The sequence below is a fragment of the Mizuhopecten yessoensis genome, unplaced genomic scaffold (assembly GCF_002113885.1).
Source record: "Mizuhopecten yessoensis strain PY_sf001 unplaced genomic scaffold, ASM211388v2 scaffold6163, whole genome shotgun sequence".
Classification (NCBI taxonomy): Eukaryota; Metazoa; Mollusca; class Bivalvia; order Pectinida; family Pectinidae; genus Mizuhopecten; species Mizuhopecten yessoensis.
In genome coordinates, this window is record NW_018406412.1 from 432575 (window position 1) to 455447 (window position 22873).

At 36.9% G+C, this 22873-nt stretch overlaps 1 protein-coding gene and 1 non-coding gene across 2 annotated transcripts in view; one reads left to right on the top strand and one right to left on the bottom strand.

Annotated features, from left to right (window-relative positions):
- LOC110451663 (beta-galactosidase-1-like protein 2) overlaps nucleotides 1-15457 on the top strand; it is a 36649-nt gene extending 21192 nt beyond the window's left edge. Inside the window, exons 13-18 of the mRNA XM_021499803.1 lie at nucleotides 425-514; nucleotides 10169-10256; nucleotides 11434-11521; nucleotides 12214-12331; nucleotides 12779-12895; nucleotides 15323-15457. Coding sequence (XP_021355478.1) covers nucleotides 425-514; nucleotides 10169-10256; nucleotides 11434-11521; nucleotides 12214-12331; nucleotides 12779-12895; nucleotides 15323-15403 — 582 coding nt within the window. The 3' untranslated portion in view covers nucleotides 15404-15457. The remainder of the gene's footprint in view (nucleotides 1-424; nucleotides 515-10168; nucleotides 10257-11433; nucleotides 11522-12213; nucleotides 12332-12778; nucleotides 12896-15322) is intronic.
- On the bottom strand, nucleotides 2244-2333 carry Trnay-gua. The gene is given in 2 exon segments: nucleotides 2244-2279; nucleotides 2297-2333. It is a non-coding gene; the product is annotated as a tRNA-Tyr (tRNA).
- Nucleotides 15458-22873: the final 7416 nt, after the last annotated feature.

Sequence of the window (22873 nt, forward strand, 5' to 3'; positions counted from 1 at the left end):
TTCCACCTGAACACTTCCTTTGGTTAATAAAATAATTTCAGGAAATCCCTAACAAAAAATATGTGATCAAAAATACCTTTTGCATCCAACGTTTTCTTCCTATGTATGGAATAGGATTTCTCTAAAAAAAAAAAGGGAAAAGTGAACATAATTTATTCCGATAGCATAGACATACATCTTTCAATTCAGTACATATCTGAAGAATAAAAATTACATCTTTTACAACAAATTTAGAAATATATGTCATTGTTTTACATCCTACGCTAAGGTAGGACCTTCAAAATAATTATTGGCCAATGTTCAATAATAGTGTATACATAATATATGGGCAAGCTACTGCATCTATTCACCAGGAGGAAAATCATAAATCACGTGACATGAAAGAAAGTCCTTTTATTAGTTATCACATGTCTTTTTATTTCAGATATTTGTTGATGACGTCACACTGGCTATCCATGATGTTCACGATACCAATGTCACCTTGCATATTCCTGCGTCTTCATCGAACAGACAGGTAGTATATTACAATTTACGCTGATGGGATATTTTGCACTCCGCCGGTAAAGCCAATATTCGCCCAGTGTAAATTTCGCCCTTCACATACAATAACAATATTTGAAAAGTTGTTTACTTATATTCGCTGTAATGATAAGTTCGCCCTTATTACAGTATACAGAGACACGAACGTAACTCCACACAGGTTATTGTACCTTTAAAAGTTTGTAACAGATACATTTAAGACCATTTATACTTTAATGCAAAACAATTGCATGAAACCAAGTATTTTGCAGTTTTCAGACATATTTTATATCAAACGGGTTCATTGTGCAATTATTTCTACTAGAACTTTTTTTTTTTGTACATAGGGCCAGCTTTTCTTATCGAGTTTCATACAATTATCAGCTACTTAATTAATTGATATACAATGTTTGAATTTCAAATTAGCCGGATAAACATTGATAAATATATAACGAGATTCCTTTTTTTCTTAACAGCTGATATTACACTTATTATGATCCTGTTCCTTGCAAAGTGGCCGGATTATCATTTACAAAATGTTATTATGTCAATTTTTCAAGTACTTCAATTGATTACAACTCTCATTGATAAAAAATGTATAAACTTTAATTCTAGACTCTAATAATACAAAGTAAATGGACACATCCTTGTAAGTAAGTAATAATACTGTAAAATTTCTTATTTCAGCGTATTAAAATTTTAGCGTATCATCTATTTTTAACATATGAAGGCATCAATGAATTGATGTTCTGTTAATATAGACAATAGTGAATTATATATATATTAATTGTATGTATGATGGGTTGTTTCTTTTTTTTAAATACAAGAATTTCGAGATCGAATTGCATCTCACGATTCTCTAGAATTTGAAATTAAAAGACATCACAGGCTCCCATTCCTCAAGTTTATATCTTGATATATTTTACCTTCGTTAAAAACAAATGATAATCACCAATTGCCAAATTACATCAAACAAAACGAATTCAACCTATTTTAAGTGTAACATTGCATCAGTTATCATCACAAAGAATAGCTCCACAGAAAGCGATCATTTTTACTAAGAACATTACATATAGAAGATGAAATAAAAAAGTTCTGGCTTAGTCTAATTTCCCTTGTCAAGATATACATTCGTCGATGTTTTTCTTAGGTTTTGTACCCCATAAATTGGACAATTATTTTGATACGGAGCATTTATGGCAAACATGTTAATTGTAGGCTTGCAATGTGAGGGTTCAAAGTTTTGACCAATGCAGTTTTTTAAACATTCAGATTTCAAACAAATGCTATTTCGTAAAATGCATAGCAACATGTGATTTCTATGGAATACTTTTATAGGATATAAACAAATATTTCACAAAGAGAAAAAAAGTAAATATGATTTACCGTGCCCGCAACCTTTACTTTATTTACACGATTCAACATTCCTTGATTCACAAGTGACGTACACGCTTCTTCTGCTTTTTTACTTTATATTTCAATGTTCTTTTTTTTCTAAGAATCAGAATTTCTTGATACATGCGGCGTCCTGTTAACCTATGAATAATACTTTCCATCATGTTTTTATCAACTCCTTTTTATAAACTGCATTTCCAATAAAACTAAGAGGATATTACAAAAAGTAATTAAATATAGATAATTATTTTATAAGAAAACAAAACACCCAGTGATTTGACCATACAATATTTTTCTCCTTTGCAAACATTATAAAAAGTGGGAAAAAATCCCGCGAGCCGGAGTCGAACCAGCGACCTAAGGATAGCTTTGAAACGAACCACTACAGTCCTCCGCTCTACCAACTGAGCTATCACGGGATATATTTTGTACATAGACTATGTTCAAATCAATACACGTTAGTACGTGACACATGTTTGTACAGTATTATCCTAAGGGCGTAAAGGCTCGGAGCCATGACACTGTAGTGTGAGTATATACATATATATTTACCTGCAGTGACCTCAAGCGTTAACGACATACATTTACGTACAGTCTATGGGTAAGCGCCTAGTTGTCTTATGCCTTATCATAAATGATTAGATTGTGTATCTGTACTTGTTTATGCTCATTCATTCATATCTTTATTCCTCCAAACATGAAGAGTTATATGAAATACATATTTTAAATACACAATAGATATAAGAAAAGTAATACAGTATCAAAATAATGGTTAATGACTGAAAAAAATAAGCTGATTGAATGATGCAAACTTACATTTAACGATTGCATAGCCTTCAACCAGTATAATACCAAAAGGTTATTTACAGGAACACACGTATTATTGGAAGGTAAGAACAGAGGCTTTCACTGCACAATTGCAACAGTCTCGCACAAAAGACAAGAAAAGATCGTCGTCTTCTCCAAAAAGACGGCGATCTTATATGTTTGTTTATGCTCATGCCGGACCTCCATCATGTAAGGTTATAAAGATAACGATGAGATGTAACAGCGTTGATAACGCAACGGAGAAGCACACTTATTAAATGAATGCATGCATTTCTACATATCATGAAACACTTTATAAACGGACTTTTATTATTCTATTGTTTGCCTTTAGTATCATTGATTAGTCCTAATGACACAACTTCCATAATGTTCAACAAGCTCTCCAAGTGATGGTATGGTCTCCAAAAAGTTCAACTCTCTGATCAGTCATACTTTAAATACTGGAATTAAACCTCAGAATTCAGGTATGTAATTAAGCTATATTAGTTATTATCATAGTGTTATATAGACGATCACTTTGTCAATAATGAAGCTTCAAAGCTGATGTTTTGATAAAAAAAATAGTGCATCGGCAGTGAAGCATGTTCATCTCTTTTGCGACCTAACTAACTGTTTCTGACATATTATCTAAAATGCGTTAATATGTTTATGCCATAAACAGTGGGCGGCCATGCGAAACCACTACAATCACAGTTAATGCACAAGTAATACAATTTAACACATTGTGTATCAGAAAAGTAAGACTAATTAACTTACATTGATTAATAAGCATTATATGATGTACAATTTCATAACATTCTGTGATAATACAAATGAGCTACATATGTTTTATTCTTTATAAATGAAAAGTCGATTTTTGATACACGTGTCTAGCTATATTTTTTTTATAAAAAAACACTAAATACTATAAAAATACATGTTATGTGAAGTGCATTCTTTCATCACGGTTACACATGGTCCTTAGTTTAAAATTTTATAGACGGGGAAATGTGACACTATCGTGAGAAATCTTAGCAACCGTCAACAACAATAACACAACAAAATGTAGTTCCATATTCAATGTTTATTTGTAGCACAGGACACGTGAATACGTGGATATTTCACAAAGCACAGTTCAATAATATTTTAAGATGTAAGAATTAAGCATCTAGGTCGGTCGTTCCGAGTGAGTAGTTTTTGTAGTGTATTACTACGCAGTGTGATCAGGTTACTATCAGTTCCCATGTGCTGAGATTCTATGAACACCTGTGTTATGCATTTATGAATGTAATTTTTGTCAATGGGTCTAAGCATACAGAATGTAAATATTTACTGATAAAATATATTATCAAATTATTTTACTAGTATACCTGTAGTTTCTGAAAGCCACACGAATTTTGATTTATAGCTGGTATGTCTCTCGACAGCTAGAAAAAGAAAATCTAAACTCTGCATGATCTAGGTATATAAATAAAGGGCCTGTTTCCAGTAATGTTAATTCTCCATGGGAGCCTGCCCCCGTATAATTTCTTATCTAGCTCAACTACTGTTTTTTTCTTTTCCGAAGAATAATTTTACACCTTTCCGACACCCAGATTTCATAATTTCAGTGAAAATGTATTTTTATAAAGTTGTCAATTTCAGCATCGAAGACATAAGTTCGTAAATAAAAGAAGGTTATCTCGAAATTGTAATTCGCAACATAGTATAAATTTCTTTTGATAAATATTTCCAAAACATCGTGTTTATTCATAAAAAATAAAAAAAAATATTCTCAATTATAGACACAATTATGAAGAAAAATGCAATAAAATTGCAATTTTCTCCCGTTATATAGTTTTGGATGCAAATTTCCATCAGAAAATCGGATAGAGCTTTACTTGTTTCATATGTGTACCAAAAATCAGCTAATTCCATGTGGTGGAACGTTCTCATATCGCCGCCTGAATGTGGTTGTAAATTGAAAGAAAAGGGGAAATGAGTAACAACCTTGTCTGAAACCCTATTATATAGCTTATTATATACAAACTTTTATATTGAATATCAGAGCGGATATTTTCATGACAGTTTTATGATGTGTAACGACTAAATAAACAGTATCGATATAAAGATTTACACTGAGGACACCCTGATACATGAATACTGTTCTATCTCAAGTTGTCCTCTTCTGAATTTTCTGATCGTGTGGCCTTGTACATTTATCCGTATCTTCTTGTCTTTGTCTATACGTTTACGGAATCATTGACTCGACGCTAGCTATTCTTGTCTCACTTTCCTTGTTTTATTGTCCCATCTCCAAAGCGTTGTGGCTCTGTCAGGGTTGGGACCCTGACTTGTCTCACTTTCTTTGTGCCTGCCGACCACGCCACATCGAATAGATAGATTATCCATATGAAATACTTTATTTTGTTCTAAGTAATCAATCAATTCTGCGCTTCTTGGAGGTATTGAATGTGATTTATTATATTGTCTTGTTATTTTGTGTAATTAGTTGTTCGTTATTTATCACACATTTTCGCATAATTGTACCAAACTACTAAGTATTAGCTGTTTACAGCAATCATCGGTGGCTTGCTATTTTGTTACTTTATCGACGCTTCATAAACCAATCGTTATTGTTTCAAGATGGAGGGTAAATGTGTTGGAGAAGGGTGTCAAGTATACTTCAAGAAACGTAGTGGCAATAAGAACAGAAGTGCACGCAATGTAAATAGTCCACAATATAAATGGCTCCTAGATACGCTGGTGCAACAAGGATTGATGTCAGCAAAGGAACAAGCACTTATTTGCCAGAAGTGCTACATGAAGTATCTTCGGAACAAAAATCAGCCTGAACCTGAACCCGAGCAGAACCAGGAAATAGAGGAAGAAGACGACTCCCCGTCCCATATCCTGCCGTTGCTGACCCTTCATGATCTTTTGAATGGATCATCTTCACACAAAAAATGCTGTCTCTGTCTTGTTACCTTTGCAAGAAATGGAACAAAATCATCAGTCTTACCAAAACGTGCAAGACATCACCTGATCTATTCACACAAACTGTGGTGTCCCACCTCATCCCGCGTCTGCTCCATTCACCTTATTGGTAACGACTTAGATCCGTCTACAGAGGTTGTCCTTGATGGTAGAGGTTCCTTGGAATCTCAGTTACCATCAAAATCGTCCGAAATCATTAATGACCTCCTAGAGGTGTCGCACGTCCTTTCACAGAACCAGTCTGCGTTTACAATAAGCTTTTCTTCTCTTGATGACTCGGCATGCATGGCCTGGACAGGTTGGTCCAAAGATCAGTTCCTCGAAATCCACTCGCACTGTTCCCCATATCTTTCATCTGGTATATATACCAAGACTACACACGATGCTCTATTACTGTTCTGGGTAAAACTGAAAACCGACATTTCCTGGAGTCAGTGTTCTTCTCTTTTTGGAATTTCCAAGTCAAGTGTGTCCAAAACTTTCCACTCCATAGTACAGGCATTAGACACATCGATAGTCCCACAATTTCTAGGTCCGGATCACTTGACAAGAGAACAGTTGCTCGGGCACAATACTGTCTTTTCAGAAGCATTTTTTGGAGATAAAGCCACTGCCATATTAGATGGCACCTATATTTATATCCAGAAAAGCTCCGACCACAAGCTCCAGAGAATGTCCTACTGTGGCCAGAAGAAGAGAAACTATCTCAAATTCATGAGCATCGCCTTACCAGATGGCTACATTCTGGACACAGTAGGACCATTCACTGGCAGCGAAAATGATGCTACAATTACAAAAAAAGTCATGGACAAGCTAGTTACTTGGCTACAACCAGACGACAACGTTGTCGTTGACCGAGGTTTTAGAGATGTCCTACCAGTTCTCGAAGCCTCTGGCCTCAATGCTAGCATGCCGTCATACCTGAAACCCGGTCAAAGTCAACATTCTGACGTCCAAGCAAATCTTGACAGAACTATCACCAAATCGAGGTGGATTGTGGAATCCTATCATGGTCGTCTGAAACACTGGACGTTCTTCCGAACGCAATTGGTGTCTAACAGCTTTATCAATGTCATCGAGGCTTTGCTTCGAACCGTCACAGCCTGTCTGAATGGTATTAGAGGACCGATCTACCAGAGATCTCCAGAGAGAGATGCCAAAGATAGGCTAATGGCTGAACGTATGAAGGACCGTTTGACAACACCGAATGGTTTAGCTCAGAGAGTCAAGACAGATCCGGATCTATCTAGACGGGCAAGGTCCGAGTTTGTCAAGATGGATGCATCTTCCGTACTGTTTCCCCGTCTCGATCTTGATTACTTGAGAACCATTACGTGTGGAACGTATCAGATATCTCTGGCTCCTGGTTACATCGCCGAACATTTAAGTGATGACGGAGACTATGAGGTGTGGCTTTACCAGCACTCCCCAGACCTTCTCCGATGTCAAATACATTCTCGACACAAAAGCCAAACGAAATATAACGTTTGGATACGGTTCACCGTTTCACCCGATGTTGAGGCCCCAATAAAGGACTACTACTGCCAGTGCCCAGTTGGAGAGAGAACGATGGGAATGTGTGCGCACATCTCCAGTATCTTGTACTACCTTGGGTATTACAGGACGCTGGAAAACCCTCGACCATTACAACCACAGGTAAAGAAATTCCGACAAAACTTGAAATAGTTTTCCATGCGGCAACGGAGTGCATATGTCGAAAGTATGTTTGGGGCTCGATATGAAAGATCCCCGTTACCATGTGACTAACCAAACTTATAAATATAGGTATTATACAATCGCCCGTAGCTATGAACACTCCCGTAAATGCGAAAACCAACCAAAATCATAAGGAACACGTTTTGTTTGTTGTTCTGTCTATTTGTCAGCCAATGTCTTCAACCACGGGGACTTGTGAAGTAGCCATCTTGGATTTTTTTTATGAAAAAGTGTTTCTCTCACTTTTTTTCATATCTGTGTACATATTCTCAACATACCGAGCAAATACTCTCGTTTTTTTGTTAATTATCTAAAGAAAGTCGAAAATCGGCAATTCAACCATAGGCTAATTCAACCCAACATTTGAAAATGTTCCACCACTTACATTTTGATGATTTTTCCTCTCATCAATAGCATATTACGTACTGTTTAATAGGATAAAAATTGGTTTGCATCCAACGCCCATAAAAGGGTGTATTCTCTAAAAAACACAGTTTTTGTGTCTAAAATGTTATCATCGAAAATGGCATTTTTGAGATTGTTTCTTCCATAAAACAGCCAAATGGCGCGATGGAAACATGATTTTTTGTCACAATCATGCCATGAATGTATTCTTTACGGTGACCATCATTTGATTAGATTTTCATTAATATTTTACATAACATGCACATTTTATCAACACTTAGACAGCTTCTGAAAGGTACAATTTTGAGGAGCCATAAAAAACAAACCAAGTGACCTAAATCTTAATACTTTATAGATTTGTGACCACAACGGCATGGGCAATGCACCACCAACAGGAAATTGGAATCAGAGAAGGGGCCGTTTTGGAAACCGGCCCTTTAAGATATAATTTGTAATTTCGTAATATTCAGATTGGTCACAAAAGAGATTGACATGTGATAGTGCCAATGAACTATTTTAATGAAAACATCAGCCGTAATGCCTCAATTTTGATGAAGGAACCGTCGGTTTTTACCATTTAATGCAATGATAAATAATAATAACAATAACTCGAGGTTCATATATATCGATATCACAACCTAGTTCGTAGGTCGTCTCAAAGCGGTTCAAAACTTATTATCCGTGGTTTTAGGGCCTTTGCAACCAGACAATACCTTTCTCAACTCCCTGGGAAGCCAAAAGCCGGAGCTGCCATTTTGGCGCTAACTGCTAGCATTCAACAATTCTAGTACTGCCCAACCACGTACTTATTTACAGCTGAGTAGACTGGAACAAGCGGCGTAAAGTATCTTGCTCAAAGATACAACACAGTGACGTGCCGTGCCGTTCCGTGCCTTGTGTTGCCGTGTGTGATATCAACAGAAAAAGTTTGTTATATCCAAGTTACATATCTGAATTTCGATGCTTATCAGGGGGTTGAAGTGTTAGGTGACTATTCTATTTTGGGTACTTGTTGAACCTAATTAAGTTCAGTAAATGTTTACTTTATATGGCTTAATGCATCGACTTGCTATGTTTTTAATATAGGCTTCTTAAATCGAATTCTTTTTTGGCTTACTGTATATATTACCAGATTTTAACGGTGGAATCACCTGTGAGTGTCATGTGCATTTTTTAAGAAACAAGACGGTAAACTCTGCTGGTGTATTTGTTAGTCCCCGAGGTTTAATTTGAAATTAACCAATATTCCTCTAAGTTTTGAAATTCGTAAGTAAAAGGGTATAACACATCTCTCTTTCTGTTTCAGGAATAGTATAGACCAATTTAGATTCCAAACGGTTTGCTCCTAGCATCACCAATTAGTTCTTTAAGGCCGCAACAGGTGCATGATGCAGTGAATAAATGTGAATAAATCAACTTTGGCAAACTGTATTTATTACCGAACTTTTAAAGGTGCAATCCTATGTGGGAAATCTTTCTAATGAATTGTGTATGTGTCACGCGGTAACACTACATTAACCTTGGTTTAAAGAGTCGTGACGACTTTCCTTCGGTATATTTCAATAATTTATATAATAAAAAATGTATATACATACAATGTATATGTATTCAGAACAAAACGTTCAATGCGGCTGAGCATTATTTTTACCTATTCATACCAGAATACTCTAACTGATAAATTTAAGGGTTCTAGTTATCATCTTTGGCCGTGGTTTTCATTAAATGAGCTACATGCTGCGGTCAAAAATGGAAATGAATGACGAGCAAGCTAGCAGTCACTAGAATGAAAGCCGTGATGTGCCGTCGGAAATTCTCGGCGAAGGCTGAAACTGTCGCCATATTAAGATTATTTTTGCTTTTGTTGTCTTAATATCTCGGAGAAGACGGAAAATTGTCGCCATCTAAAGACTTTTCTGCTCTAAGCTATTTTTTTTATCGGCATGTTCGGTTGGATTACGTTATAAAGCACTAGGACGTTCCTGTTGCTGCCTTTTCTTGTAATGTTTTTGATTTTGTCTTTGTTTGAACGATTTCTTTTTACAGTACATGTCCCTCAATCACAAGCATTATCCTATTTTCCCTATTGTTACACTATCCGAATACACTAACATATTCTCCTTCAAACGTTGATGTCCCAATTTCTATTTTCTTCAAGCAGATGGTAGGGTTTGACCCTTTCACCACTGTAGACCATAATGGAATCATCCAGATGAATGTATGGTAGAGTCTATTCAAGTTACCTAGGGGTGAAAGGGTTAAATGAGCTTTCCAACATTTGTTGAAAACTATTTTTGTCTTTGTCATATTAATTATCGTGTATCACTGTGATTGTTTGGATTGTTTTGGTTAGGAAATGGAACTTGGAATACTGGTGGAAAACCGGGGACGTGTCAATTACGCTTTGTTTTCGTATAATTTTCTCAACGAGCAACGCAAAGGTTTGTATATGCTGTGCCATGCTGCCGTGTGGTATCGTTAAGGAGCGATGCCCACTGATACATGAAAGGCCATATTTCGTCTCGACGCCGTGTAAAAGTGTTATCAAGATGAGTCTATGTTGTATTCTTTATGATTTGATCGGGGTTGGTAGGATTGTGAGATGTACGATGCTATGTGTTGTCTGTTATTTTTACACCATGTGATATGTTAGAATACGGATCATATGACGCATTAATATGCCAGATACTAATTATGTCTAGATGGTATACAAGTCTTTCGCAGTCTTTAGAATGGTATTTTAATCTTTTAAACATGTCAGATGTTTGGTATTGTCATTTATTTGACAGGATGTTATAGGTTAGAATATGTTTTATATAACGTTTTACCATTTTATGTACAAGATACATTTATGTCAACAAGGAATAATAGTATACCGTAGTACATGTCTGCATATGCTACTATATTACTAATTATCTTTGTATTATATACAATATAAATTGTATATGTAGTATATATTATGTATTTTACGAGTAGATATTATTTATCATCTACTTCTGCTACTTCTACCTGATAATTGACCTACTTCATCATATTAAAGATCATGTCGATGTTTAGGTTGTATTTATGTAAAAGAGGAAAAGAGAGTGAGACGACTTTTAAAGGTTTCCAAAGTTTCAGATGAGACCAGGGCCCGTATTCAAGAAACCGTTCTCATGCTCAAGTATGGATTTTGTGCTCATGCCTAATTTCTTGTTCTGTTTATAAATTAATAATGAAATCTTATTTTGTCAATGACTTGGGGTGAAAATGAAGAGACTTAAAGCCAAATACTATTTAAAGTGTCTACGTTTGACTTTTTGATCGTTTGACATGATTTAATTGAGTTACAAGAAAGTTGGTTTGAGTACAAAATCAATGCTTGAGCATGAGAACGGTTTCATGAATAGAGGCCCAGGTCTGGTGGAAGGTTGTTCAAGTCTGGGATAGTTCTGGGAATAAAAGAGTATTTATGGCAGTCTGTTCTACAGTGTGGAGTGAGATGGTAGAAAGAGTGAGAGTGTAATGTATGTCGCAACTGTTTTGTATTTTTCTTTTATAACGGCTACAGTGTAAGAAATGATTTTAAATATGTCTAATGTCTATGTATTTGCTATGGACTTACTATTGCTATCCTAGGTATTAATTCCGACATTCTACTTGACGACCAAGTGATACGCCACTGGAAAATATACCCTATGGACTTTTCCGACGCATTCATCAATAGGTGAACACCTCTTATTTCATTTTGTGATGTTAACATTTTCCTTACTCTTATTGATCAAATGATCAAATTTATGACCATTTTCCGCAATTAATTACACAGATATTACTGAAAAGTAATGCTTATTAAACTAGAATTGGTCATAATATTTTTTGGTAGATATTTATCTGTGTGATTTTTTTTACCATTCAACCTTTGCTATATTTTTAATGCAAACATTCTGTTAATATAAAAACAATCTCCTTGTGTACAAATCCCCAGACTACTACGTCGTTATTATGACCACAGTGGAGCGCAAGACCCGTTCTTAAAATGTGACACTCCACCCTCCTACGATACATTTTTATATAACGTTTGGTAAATATAGGTGATGTAACAAAAAAATGACCATAAAAAAACCCTAAAAGAACCGAGTGTATAAAAAAGCCATGACTTATAATACAATATTTGAAATATTATTGTCCTTTTTTGTTTGAATTGAGTTGTTTCAAGCATGTTTTAATGCCTCCGAGACCAGTTTTCAATACAGTAGATAAGTAATCAAAAGCAAAATTTGTCTAAAAAAGTCTTGTTAACTACAAGATTTACGCATGCATAATATACCTCCAATGTAAGAAACACTTACACTTCCGGAAATCCTGAATTCGCAATTATATGAATTTTCCCTGAGTTATAATTTTTTTGTAAATTTGAAGGACACTGGCTGATGGTACATGGACCACGCTTGGGGACATAAACAGGAGTTCTCCTACTCTGTATAGGGGGCGCTTTGATATATCCAGTAACAAGGCGGACACCTTCCTTTGGATGACGGTAAGCATTGCTATTTGCTGCTGCTGTCCTTATTGGTCCCAAACGTTTTTTTTGACGAATTACGTTTTTGCTTATAATAGTAAATTGCATAACCTTATCTGTTACATGTGATGATTTTATATGTTTCTTCATTAGAATTTCATGAATTGAATCGTCCAAAAATGAATTCATTCATTTACCACTTAATCAAATGGCATAGCCTTTCACGTATCATTTGACGCTTTTGTTTCTCTTTATTATAACAATTATTAGTGAAACATTCGACATAGAATTTAGATAACTTATTGTTGCAATTATCATCAGAGAACTAGGTCGACGTAATTGTTATCTTTATGTTTATATAGACAAACATGTGAATTGACCAGAATCTCATGAACATTCATGCTTGTGAGAACGCAAAATGGTTGCATTCATATATTGCATGAATTCTGCTTGTATCATACCCAGGACTGGTGTAAGGGCTTTGTGTTAATCAACGGTTTCAACCTGGGTCGATACTGGAACGTAGGGCCTTTGATGACGCTGTATGTCCCAGGGACACTACTGAAAGAAGGACAGAATGAGGTATACAGAAGTCCCATATATGATTTTTTCGGAAATAAAATAAAATACGTTATAATATTAATTAATAATTCGAGGTTCTTATATAGCGCGTTATCATAACCTATTTCGTAGGTCGTCTCAAAGCTGTTCACAAATTATTATCCGTGGTTATAGGACCTTTGCAACTACCCAATAACTTTCTCAACTCTCTGGGGAGCATACAGCCGATGCTGACATGTCGGCGCTCCCAGCTAGCATTCAACAATTCTAGCACTGCCCAATCACCTACTCATTTACAGCAGAGTAGACTGCAACAAGCGAAGTAAATCATCTTGTTCGAACCCGCCACCCTTCGGTCACGAGCCCGGCGTCCTACAATTAGACTACCGTGCGTCCTAATCAAAAACGTTAAGGATCCTTTTCCCACTGTAGAAAAATCACAAAAGATTTCGAGATTACAGGTATCACTTACTTTTCATTTTGGTAATAACTGAAGTGTGACTTGGCCAGGGTACCACTGTTGACCAGGAAGCACAGTCGGTTAGAGCGAGAGTTTAATAATTGCATATCAATATTCGAAACCTAGTCTCTTTTTTATCTCTCGAAACGTTTTTGTCTCGCCGTCACGAAGTAGCGGAAGTGAGACTAAGGTGTTGCTTTTCCGACGACGGCGGTGGCGTCAACATAAAATGTTTGCGTTTAAGTTAGTTTCACTGAAAGTATAAGTGCTAGACCAACCAATCTTGGACAATAAATGCATCAGATGGTGGATGCAGCCTACCTTTCATAGTCCATTGACTTTCACACCGACGGCGGCGGCGTCTACATGAAGTTTTTGCGTTAAAGTTAGTTTCTCTGAAACTAAAAGTGCTACACCAACCAAACTTGACATGTGCTTTGATGGTCAACGCGGGGCACAGGTGAGACATATCAATCCGAATGGCTTGTTCATTCGTCTTAATAATTTTTCAGAAAAGTCTAGTTTTCTGTCTAGAAATTATTTTATAATCATGAAGATGGATATTTTTCAAAGCATAGTGCATAGTTTGCAGTCGTTAGGGATCATAAATGAAGCGAAAGCTATCGGCGTGGAACTTCACTATAACATTATTATCCCCTCGCAACGAAAGTTCGAGGGGAAATAGTATTCCGCCCGTACGTATGTGCGTACGTATGTTACACTCTTTGTCATCGCTCTAGCGACTTCATTCCTCAATGGAATTTCATGAAAATCGATACAAGTGTTTGGTATGACAATACCTTTAACATGTTTGCGTTTCGGATTTCTATGTTGAAGGTCAAGGTCACTGTTACTAATTTTAGAAAAAAAACTTTGCCATCACTCTAGCGGATTCATTCCTCAACAGAATTATATAAAACTTTATACAAGTGTTTGGTATGACAATACCTTTAACAAGTTTGCGTTTCGGATTTCTATGTTGAAGGTCAAGGTCACTGTTACTAGTTTTAGAAAAAAAACTTTGCCATCACTCTAGCGACTTCATTCCTCAACAGAATTATATAAAACTTTATACAAGTGTTTGATATGACAATACCTTGAACAAGTTCGCGTTTCAGGTTACTGCGTTAAAGGTTAACGCCACTTTTACTATTTTCAAAATATCTTCGTCATCGCTCTATTGACCTCATTCCTCAATGCAACTTCATGAAACTTCATACAAGTGTTTGGTAAGGCAATGTCTTGAACAAGTTTGCGTTTTTATGTTACTGTGTTAAAGGTCAAGGTTACTTTAACTATTTTAAGAAAAAACTTTGTAATCGCTCTAGCGACTTCATTTCCTCTTACATATGTCACAATATGTGAATGCGAGGTGATTTGTATCACTTGTGATGCCTTGTTATTATTTGCAGTAAAATCCATACGATTATATGGCTTAGATGTGTTGTATGAAAGAAATATTTAGAGAAAAATTTAAAAATATTTTGGTACTAACTTTAGTTTCCCAGTTTGCATGTCTTTTCTGCTATGTCATTATTATAATTGTCTCCCTTTATTTTGAACAACATTTACTGTATGGACTTATGAGGCGATTACGTAGCATGAATAATCAATAAATGACCATACTATGACACTGAACACTTTTTAAATATTCATGATTTTTTTTATCCTACACTATATTTATTTCATAACAATTATGAAAACAAGTTATTTCAACTCATAAAAATCACTCTTGTTGGCGGCCTGGATGTCAGAGTGCAGGGGCCTTAATGAGGGAGGAACCCGGAGTAGCCAGAGAAAACCCACGTGGTTGGGCAGGTGACCCCATACATTTTAACGCACGATCGGGAACTCGAACCCCAGTCGCCTTCGTAAAAGACGGGCGCGTTTTCCTCTGCGCCACTCGACCACCAGGTTATGGATTGGGAATTGGGGGTTTGGGGTAAATCTTTATGAGTCTCCACAGTTGTTGTTTATTTATTTTACAGATATTGATTTTTGACCAACACTGCAGTCATACCAGCGTACAACTGCGGAAAACACCGGTTTTATCGAAAGATAGTTTGTAAAATATGCCTTACAACATCGCTTTATTCACGGTTTTGTCACAATAAATAAAAGAATGCATGTTTATGGTGTTCGTGTTCATACAATCGGATGTTATTGTTTCGGACCCTACATGAAGTCTAATAACAGTTTGAATGTTTTGCTATACCGATAGGATCCATATTGAGTCGGTCATTGGTATGTGTGTTTGCTATATACAAGGTGGTATACTCTGCTGGTGAAAAGCTAGTACCCGTGGTTTGTTGCAACCTTGGTGGTCATAATTATCTCTTTGGAGTTGTGGCTTGGATCATAATATACACACTTTAAGTATTTATTCGAAATTAACCAGTACTATAAATTGTAAAACTTTATAAAATAAGTATTTCTTTGCACCTTCCCTATTGTTTCTACAGTAGTTTAGAGCTAATTGAATATCCATAGTTTAAGCCCCTAGCATCACCGATGAGTCCCAGAAGGACGAGACAGCTGTATGATTCATTTTTGACATACGGTATATATTACTCAATTTTCAAGGTGCAATACTCTGTGCGTGTAACGTTCATCTTTAAAATTCAGAAACAAATATTCAAAGTCCTTCACCTATAAAACTGAAGATGCAGCTAAAAGCGTCTATTTTAATCGCTATGTATAAATAAGTCGTAAAATTGGGAGGTTGTAGTATTTGCATTTTAGTTATTAATGTAACGTTATTTTTATCTTGTCCAAATGAAATAAGTTGTGATTCAGTAGGGCTTGTACAATTATGACATATCATTCTTGAGAACAAATCTTCTTTAAATGTATATATTTTATCGGTAGTCTTATTTTCATAATAACAATACGATATTCTTATATACCGCTTTATCCTAGTTCGTAGGTCGTCTCAAAGCGGTTCACAAATAATTATAAGTGGTTATAGGTCCTTTGCAACCAGCCAATATGTTTCTCAACTCCCTGGGAAGCATACAGCCGGCGCTGCTATTTCGGCGCTCACGGCTAGCATTCAACAATTATATCACTGCCCAAACTGCCGAATCCCGTACTCATTTACAGCTGAGTAGACTGGAATAAACGGGATAAAGTATCTTGTTCAATGATACAACACAGTGCCGTGACGTTACTCGAACCCGCAACCTTTCGGCCACGAGCCCGGAGTCCTACCACTAGACTACCGTGCCTCCACAAACCCCATAGAATAACCACACATCATCATCACTAACACCACCACTACCACATCCATCTTCATTATCATCATAATCATCATCAGGTTATTTAGCATACATCATCATCATGATCATCATCATCATCAACAACAATAACAGCGAAATAGATAAGTAATTAAACGAATAAGGATTTTTTTATTTTTATTGAATGCGACCTTATTTGAATACAAAATGTTTTTTAAATATTTTGGTGTTCTACAAATAACACAAAAATGCAGATTTATTTTAACGGGAGTAGCATTGCTGGAACTACAAACAACCAAGTGCAGATACATCCTTAGACAGACATACAATATTTCTTTCATGATTAACTACATGACTTTAACGCTTCGAACATCGAATCGCGTCCAAACATGCAGTCCTGAATCTTCGACAAAATAGAAGACATACGAATAAGTTGCTGACAGTTGAGAGCCACGTAAGAATATCTAACACTGTAGCCACAAGAGTTGATTCTTTTCTTTGTAGGGAGTTGTTTGACGAATCGTTTTCAGATATTGAAAAGTAAAACAGTGCTATTGTATTAGGTAGTTCAGCCACAAGAAATATGCACACATTTGCCACTGACATATGCACTACTTGGACAAGATTTGAAGATGGTGATTTTTCGACATTGACTAATTTTTGCCTCGAATTTAAGTACCGTATGTTTGCACGCATTCCGATAATCTCAAATACCAACAAGAACAAGCTTGGAAAAAATTGAAGAATGACGGTTCTGAGTATATAGTTAAATCTGTTAACATAAGTTACCCAATGATCACCCGGCAGAGCCATAATCATAGCGGTTATGAGTTTATTTGCAACCTCCTTAGATTCAACTTGTATAGATTCCATATTACAGACTGCTATGAACATGGGTGTTAGCATAAGCAAAATAATGCAAGTTACAACCACAGTATACATTTCTGCGTATTTGGTTCTCAGATATATGTTAGCCTTTAATGGAAATGAGATGATAAAGAATTTCTGAAAAGCGATTCCTAGTGTCATAAAAATGGAAACAGTGTGAGAAAACATTGGTAGACATTCCATAAAAATAATTATCAAGACACAAACATAGTAAGTTTTGAAATCATCATTCCCCTGAAACGTGATGAAATAAATGATAATTGGAAATTGAAACATTACTGTAAGTCCATCAAACAGGCACTTCATGCGTAACAAAAATGTATAGCAACCTGTCGACATGTGTGCAGTGAGAATAAATAATGCAATCCCATTTAAAATTAAAGTAACGATGCCAATAGTGGGTAGAATATAACTAAAATAGTACATATTCGCTTGTGTATCCAAATATTGCATTTCGATGTCGAATACGTAGTTCCTTGTGTAGTGGTATTCTTCACAGATATAGGAGACAGCACTTCCATCACAAAGAATCTCCATAAATCTCCATTTCGTAAAAACCGTATCGGGGTTTGCTTCTTTGAATTGTTTTGCTAAATGAATACATTGCCAAAAGTCAGTACTGTTTGTTTCGTTAAAAGCCCCCAAGCAATATCCAAAGGCATATCCATATTCTTGCATGCATTTTGTGTAGTCCGGCAATGCATTTTTCAACGACATCGTGTCGCAGAATTCAACTGCTGTTGATATCCAATTTAAAAAGAATGTAACCAGTGCGGAGTGTACCGATCCAAGAAGCAAATACATTTCAGTTATGGTTCCTACGCAAAACCCAAACCGTTCCTCTCCTGGATGTTCTTGATTCCATTCTGTGCACAACGAAAAAGAAGCATTGTTCATACTTTGTTCGTTGGTTCCCATAATGATTGTACAGTAGTTATAAAGTGGTTGATTCCTTGGTATTTATATACCAACTTTAAACGATTGTGATGAGATAGGTTGGCCAATGTTCATAAAGACATTTAAATGAAAACTTGAGAATGTGGTTTCATACACTTCAAGCAATAACCCTACTAATGCCTTATGTTCCATGTCAATTTCTGTTTCAATTATGTAGTTTGATTGTCTTGCGCGTTATATACCTAACAGTAAATGCATAATCGTTAGTTACCAACGCCCTCTGACGTAGACTGTATACAGGTGTGACTTCGTAGTAATTCAATACATAGGTGTGTCTTCGTATATGCTCATTATATAATTCACCAGCCCTAAATAGAACGAATCGTGTGGATGTTCTTATATGTGTACAGTGTCGATGTGATTTATGTTCCCAAAACTAACATTGCATGCGGAGAAGGTTCTTGTTGAATTCAACATTCTTTTTGATAAAAAGGAGACAACAGGATTAGACATAAGGCATTGCGTATTTAAGTTCTCTCTCTACAACAACATTCAGTGGCAAACATATTTGTTTAAGTATTTCAGACCATGATATTTTTTATGAATATAGGGTAGTGTCTCCTCCAAGGTTAATCGAATAAAAATAATGTGCGAAGAAAGGTTATATTATGATTTTTTTTACCAATATTTGAAATAATTGGCTTTTTATCCTCAGAAATATACAGGTCATACAAACACAGTCGATATGTATCACATACTCACTTCCTACTAATGAAGTTCAAAAGCCGATTCTAGCCAATAGAAGGTCCACGCTGTTATCAATATTATTTCTTACTCTTAAAACGTATAATTTGGAGAGTGAGTTTTTCCAAACCTTGTTTGACAGGGGATGTCCTGGGGTAGAAATAATACATGTAGCTTGGTATTAATCAGCATTTACGTTTGATGCATGAACCTGATAATACATACAATACATACACCCTTCTTTATAGCACTTCGTAAAATGAAATCTAAAAAAAGGTGAACAAAAACATTCATTACTATCATGATTTTTGATCTGCCAGTAGGTATTAATTAACCGGTGAAATTCGTGTAAATGTGTAGGTATGTTAGGTTATAATATCTAACCAAAGAGTGCGTGGCTGTAACTAAAACGGAATAAAACCGCCGACCTACTGCCAGTACCTGGTAACTGCCTCACGAACGCCTCAAAAAAGCGACCCAGTGGTAGAAAGCTTGTGATCGTACACGGTCAGACGCCTTACCTACTCGGCCAAAGTGAACAAGTGGTGGAGCTAGTGATCGTACACGGTCAGACGCCTTACATACTCGGCCAAAGTGAACCAGTGGTGGACAGCTAGTGACCGTGCACGGTCAGACGCATTAACCACTCGGCAATAGTGAACCAGTGGTAGAGTACTAGTGATCGTTCACAGTCAGATGCCTTAACCATTCGGCCACCACGAGTTAGTGGTTTGAGAGCTATACCTCGGCATTCGTTGGCTAAACTCATTCTGCAAATACAGATATTGATATATCATTACAATCACGGTGTGATATTTTTCATGTTGAATAGGGGAGTCCCCTTTTATTTAAAAATTAGTAATAAACAAGTTTCGAGAACTGAGTTTAATCAACTTTAAATATAATAACACTTTGTTATATCATGAAAAACACTTGATATTTGATAGAATTGGCTGCATATCACCAGAAAAATACAGGCCATACGCATCCATATATCACATATTCACCATCCACTAATGAAGTTCAAAAGCCGATTCTAGCCAATAGAAGGTTCACGTTTTTATCAATATTATTTCCTACTCTCAAAACGTATAATTTGGAGAGAGAGTTTTTTTCAAATCTTGTTTGACATGGGATGTCTTGGGGAAGGAATAATACATGTAGCTTGGTATTAATCAGCATTTACAGTGCAGATGTTTGATGCATGAACCTGATTATACATACAATACATACACCCTTCTTTATAGCACTTCGTAAAATGTAATCTAAAAAATGGTTAACAAAAACATTCATTACTATCATGTTTTTTAATCTGCCTGTAGGTATTAATAAACGGGTGACTGACTTATGTTAACAGATTTTATTTTTTAGTAAGAACCGCTATTCTTTAATTTCCTATAAAAGACTTTTATTGGCATCTGAGATAATCAAAATTCGTGTAAATGTGTAGGTAGGTTAGGTAATGATATATAACCAAGGAGTTTGTGGCTGTAACTAAAACGGAATATTACCGCCGACCTACTGCCAGTACCTGGTAACTGCCTCACGAAGGCCTCAAAAAAGCGACCCAGTGGTAGAGGGCTAGTGTTCGTACACGGTCAGACGCCCTAACTATACGGGCAAAGTGAACCAGTGGTGGAGGGCTAGTGATTGTACACGGTCAGACGCCAAAACTACACGGACAAAGTGAACCAGTGGTGGAGGGCTAGTGTTCGTTCACGGTCAGACGCCCTAACTACACGGCCAAAGTGAACCAGTGGTAGAGGGCTAGTGTTCGTACACGGTCAGACGCCCTAACTATACGGGCAAAGTGAACCAGTGGTGGAGGGCTAGTGATTGTACACGGTCAGACGCCAAAACTACACGGACAAAGTGAACCAGTGGTGAAGGGCTAGTGTTCGTTCACGGTCAGACGCCCTAACTACACGGACAAAGTGAACCAGTGGTAGAGGGCTAGTGTTCGTACACGGCCAGACGCCCTAACTATACGGGCAAAGTGAACCAGTGGTGGAGGGCTAGTGATTGTACACGGTCAGACGCCAAAACTACACGGACAAAGTGAACCAGTGGTGGAGGGCTAGTGTTCGTTCACGGTCAGACGCCCTAACTACACGGACAAAGTGAACCAGTGGTATAGGGCTAGTGATCGTACACGGTCAGACGCCTTAACCACTCGGCCACTGCGGCCACTGCAAGCCAGTGGCGGAGGGCTAGTGATTGTACACGATAAGACCCATCAACCACTTGGCCACTGCAAGCCAGTGGCGGAGGGATACTGATCGTACACGGTCAGACTCTTTAACCACTCGGCCACAGCAAGCCAGTAGCGGAGGGCTAGTGATCGTACACGATGAGACGCCTTATCCACTCGGCCACTGCAAGTCAGTGGTGGAGGGCTTGTGATCGTACACGGTCAGAAGCCTTAACCACTCAGCCTACGCCAGCCAGTAGTGGAGGGCTAGTGATTGTAGACGGTAAGACGCCTTAACCTCTCGGCAAATGCGAGCCAGTGGTGGAGGGCTAGTGCTTGTAGGCGGTCAGACGCCTTAACCTCTCGGCCAACGCGAGACAGCGGTGGAGGGCTAGTGATCGTACACGGTCAGACGCTTTAACAGCGGTGGAGGGCTAGTGATCGTAGACGGTCAGCCGCTTTAACAGCGGTGGAGGGCTAGTGATTGTAGACGGTCAGACGCTTTAACAGCGGTGGAGGGCTAGTGATCGTGTACGGTCAGACGCTTTAACAGTGGCGGAGGGCGAGTGATCGTACATGGTCAGACGCTTTAACAGCGGTGGAGGGCTAGTGATTGTAGACGGTCAGACGCTTTAACAGCGGTGGAGGGCTAGTGATCGTAGACGGTCAGACGCTTTAACAGCGGTGGAGGGCTAGTGATCGTACACGGTCAAAAGCCTTAACCATTCAACCACAATGGCCATTCTGTTACATTGTAAAAGGGTGTTGATCTCTTTGAACAAATTAACCTTTACGTATACCTCGGCATTCGTAGGCTAAACTTATTTTTACACATTGATATATCATTGCAATCCCGAAATTATGGTTTTCATATTAAATGACACGAAGAAACGTTAGGCGACAGTTGTAATTTCTAGTCTAGATAATTATGAAATATAACATTACGAACACTTCGTTGATATCAAGTGTGATTTCTAATATAATATTTCATCCTTATATGTTATATCATTGATCGAGTTATAATCTTTCGTCACGCACCTTTCCTAATTTAAACAAATAATTGATTGAAAAATGAAATGAGTCAACAGGTGCGGATCAAGAAATTATATAAAAAATGAAGTAAAGTCCGTGAATTGCTCGCCCTCTTTCAACTCGCCCCAGGAAAATATCAAAAGTTATAACAGAATCGCGCTTGTGCGTTCTGGGGCACTATTAGAGTGTAAATTAGCCTGATGATTGAATTTTTAATTTTCAGTTTTGTTCGTTTTTCTTTTATGTCATTTTTTTTCCAAATGGAAACATCTAAAAAAAATTGCTAATTTTTGAAAACATTGTCGAGCAAAGCGAGGCTATTTTCTTTTCTTTTCCTTCATCTTTTTTTTCTCAACAAAATGTATATGCCCATCCAATCCGTAAGAATAACGTTTCACTGAAAATACATAAAAACACGAAAATAGATCACTCGTTATTTTTACGATATAATCAGACATACGGATACAGTAAATAAAACCGACAATGCTATTGCATAAGATCTATATCTATATCCACACTATAACAGATAGTTTCATAATGCTTTTTTTTAA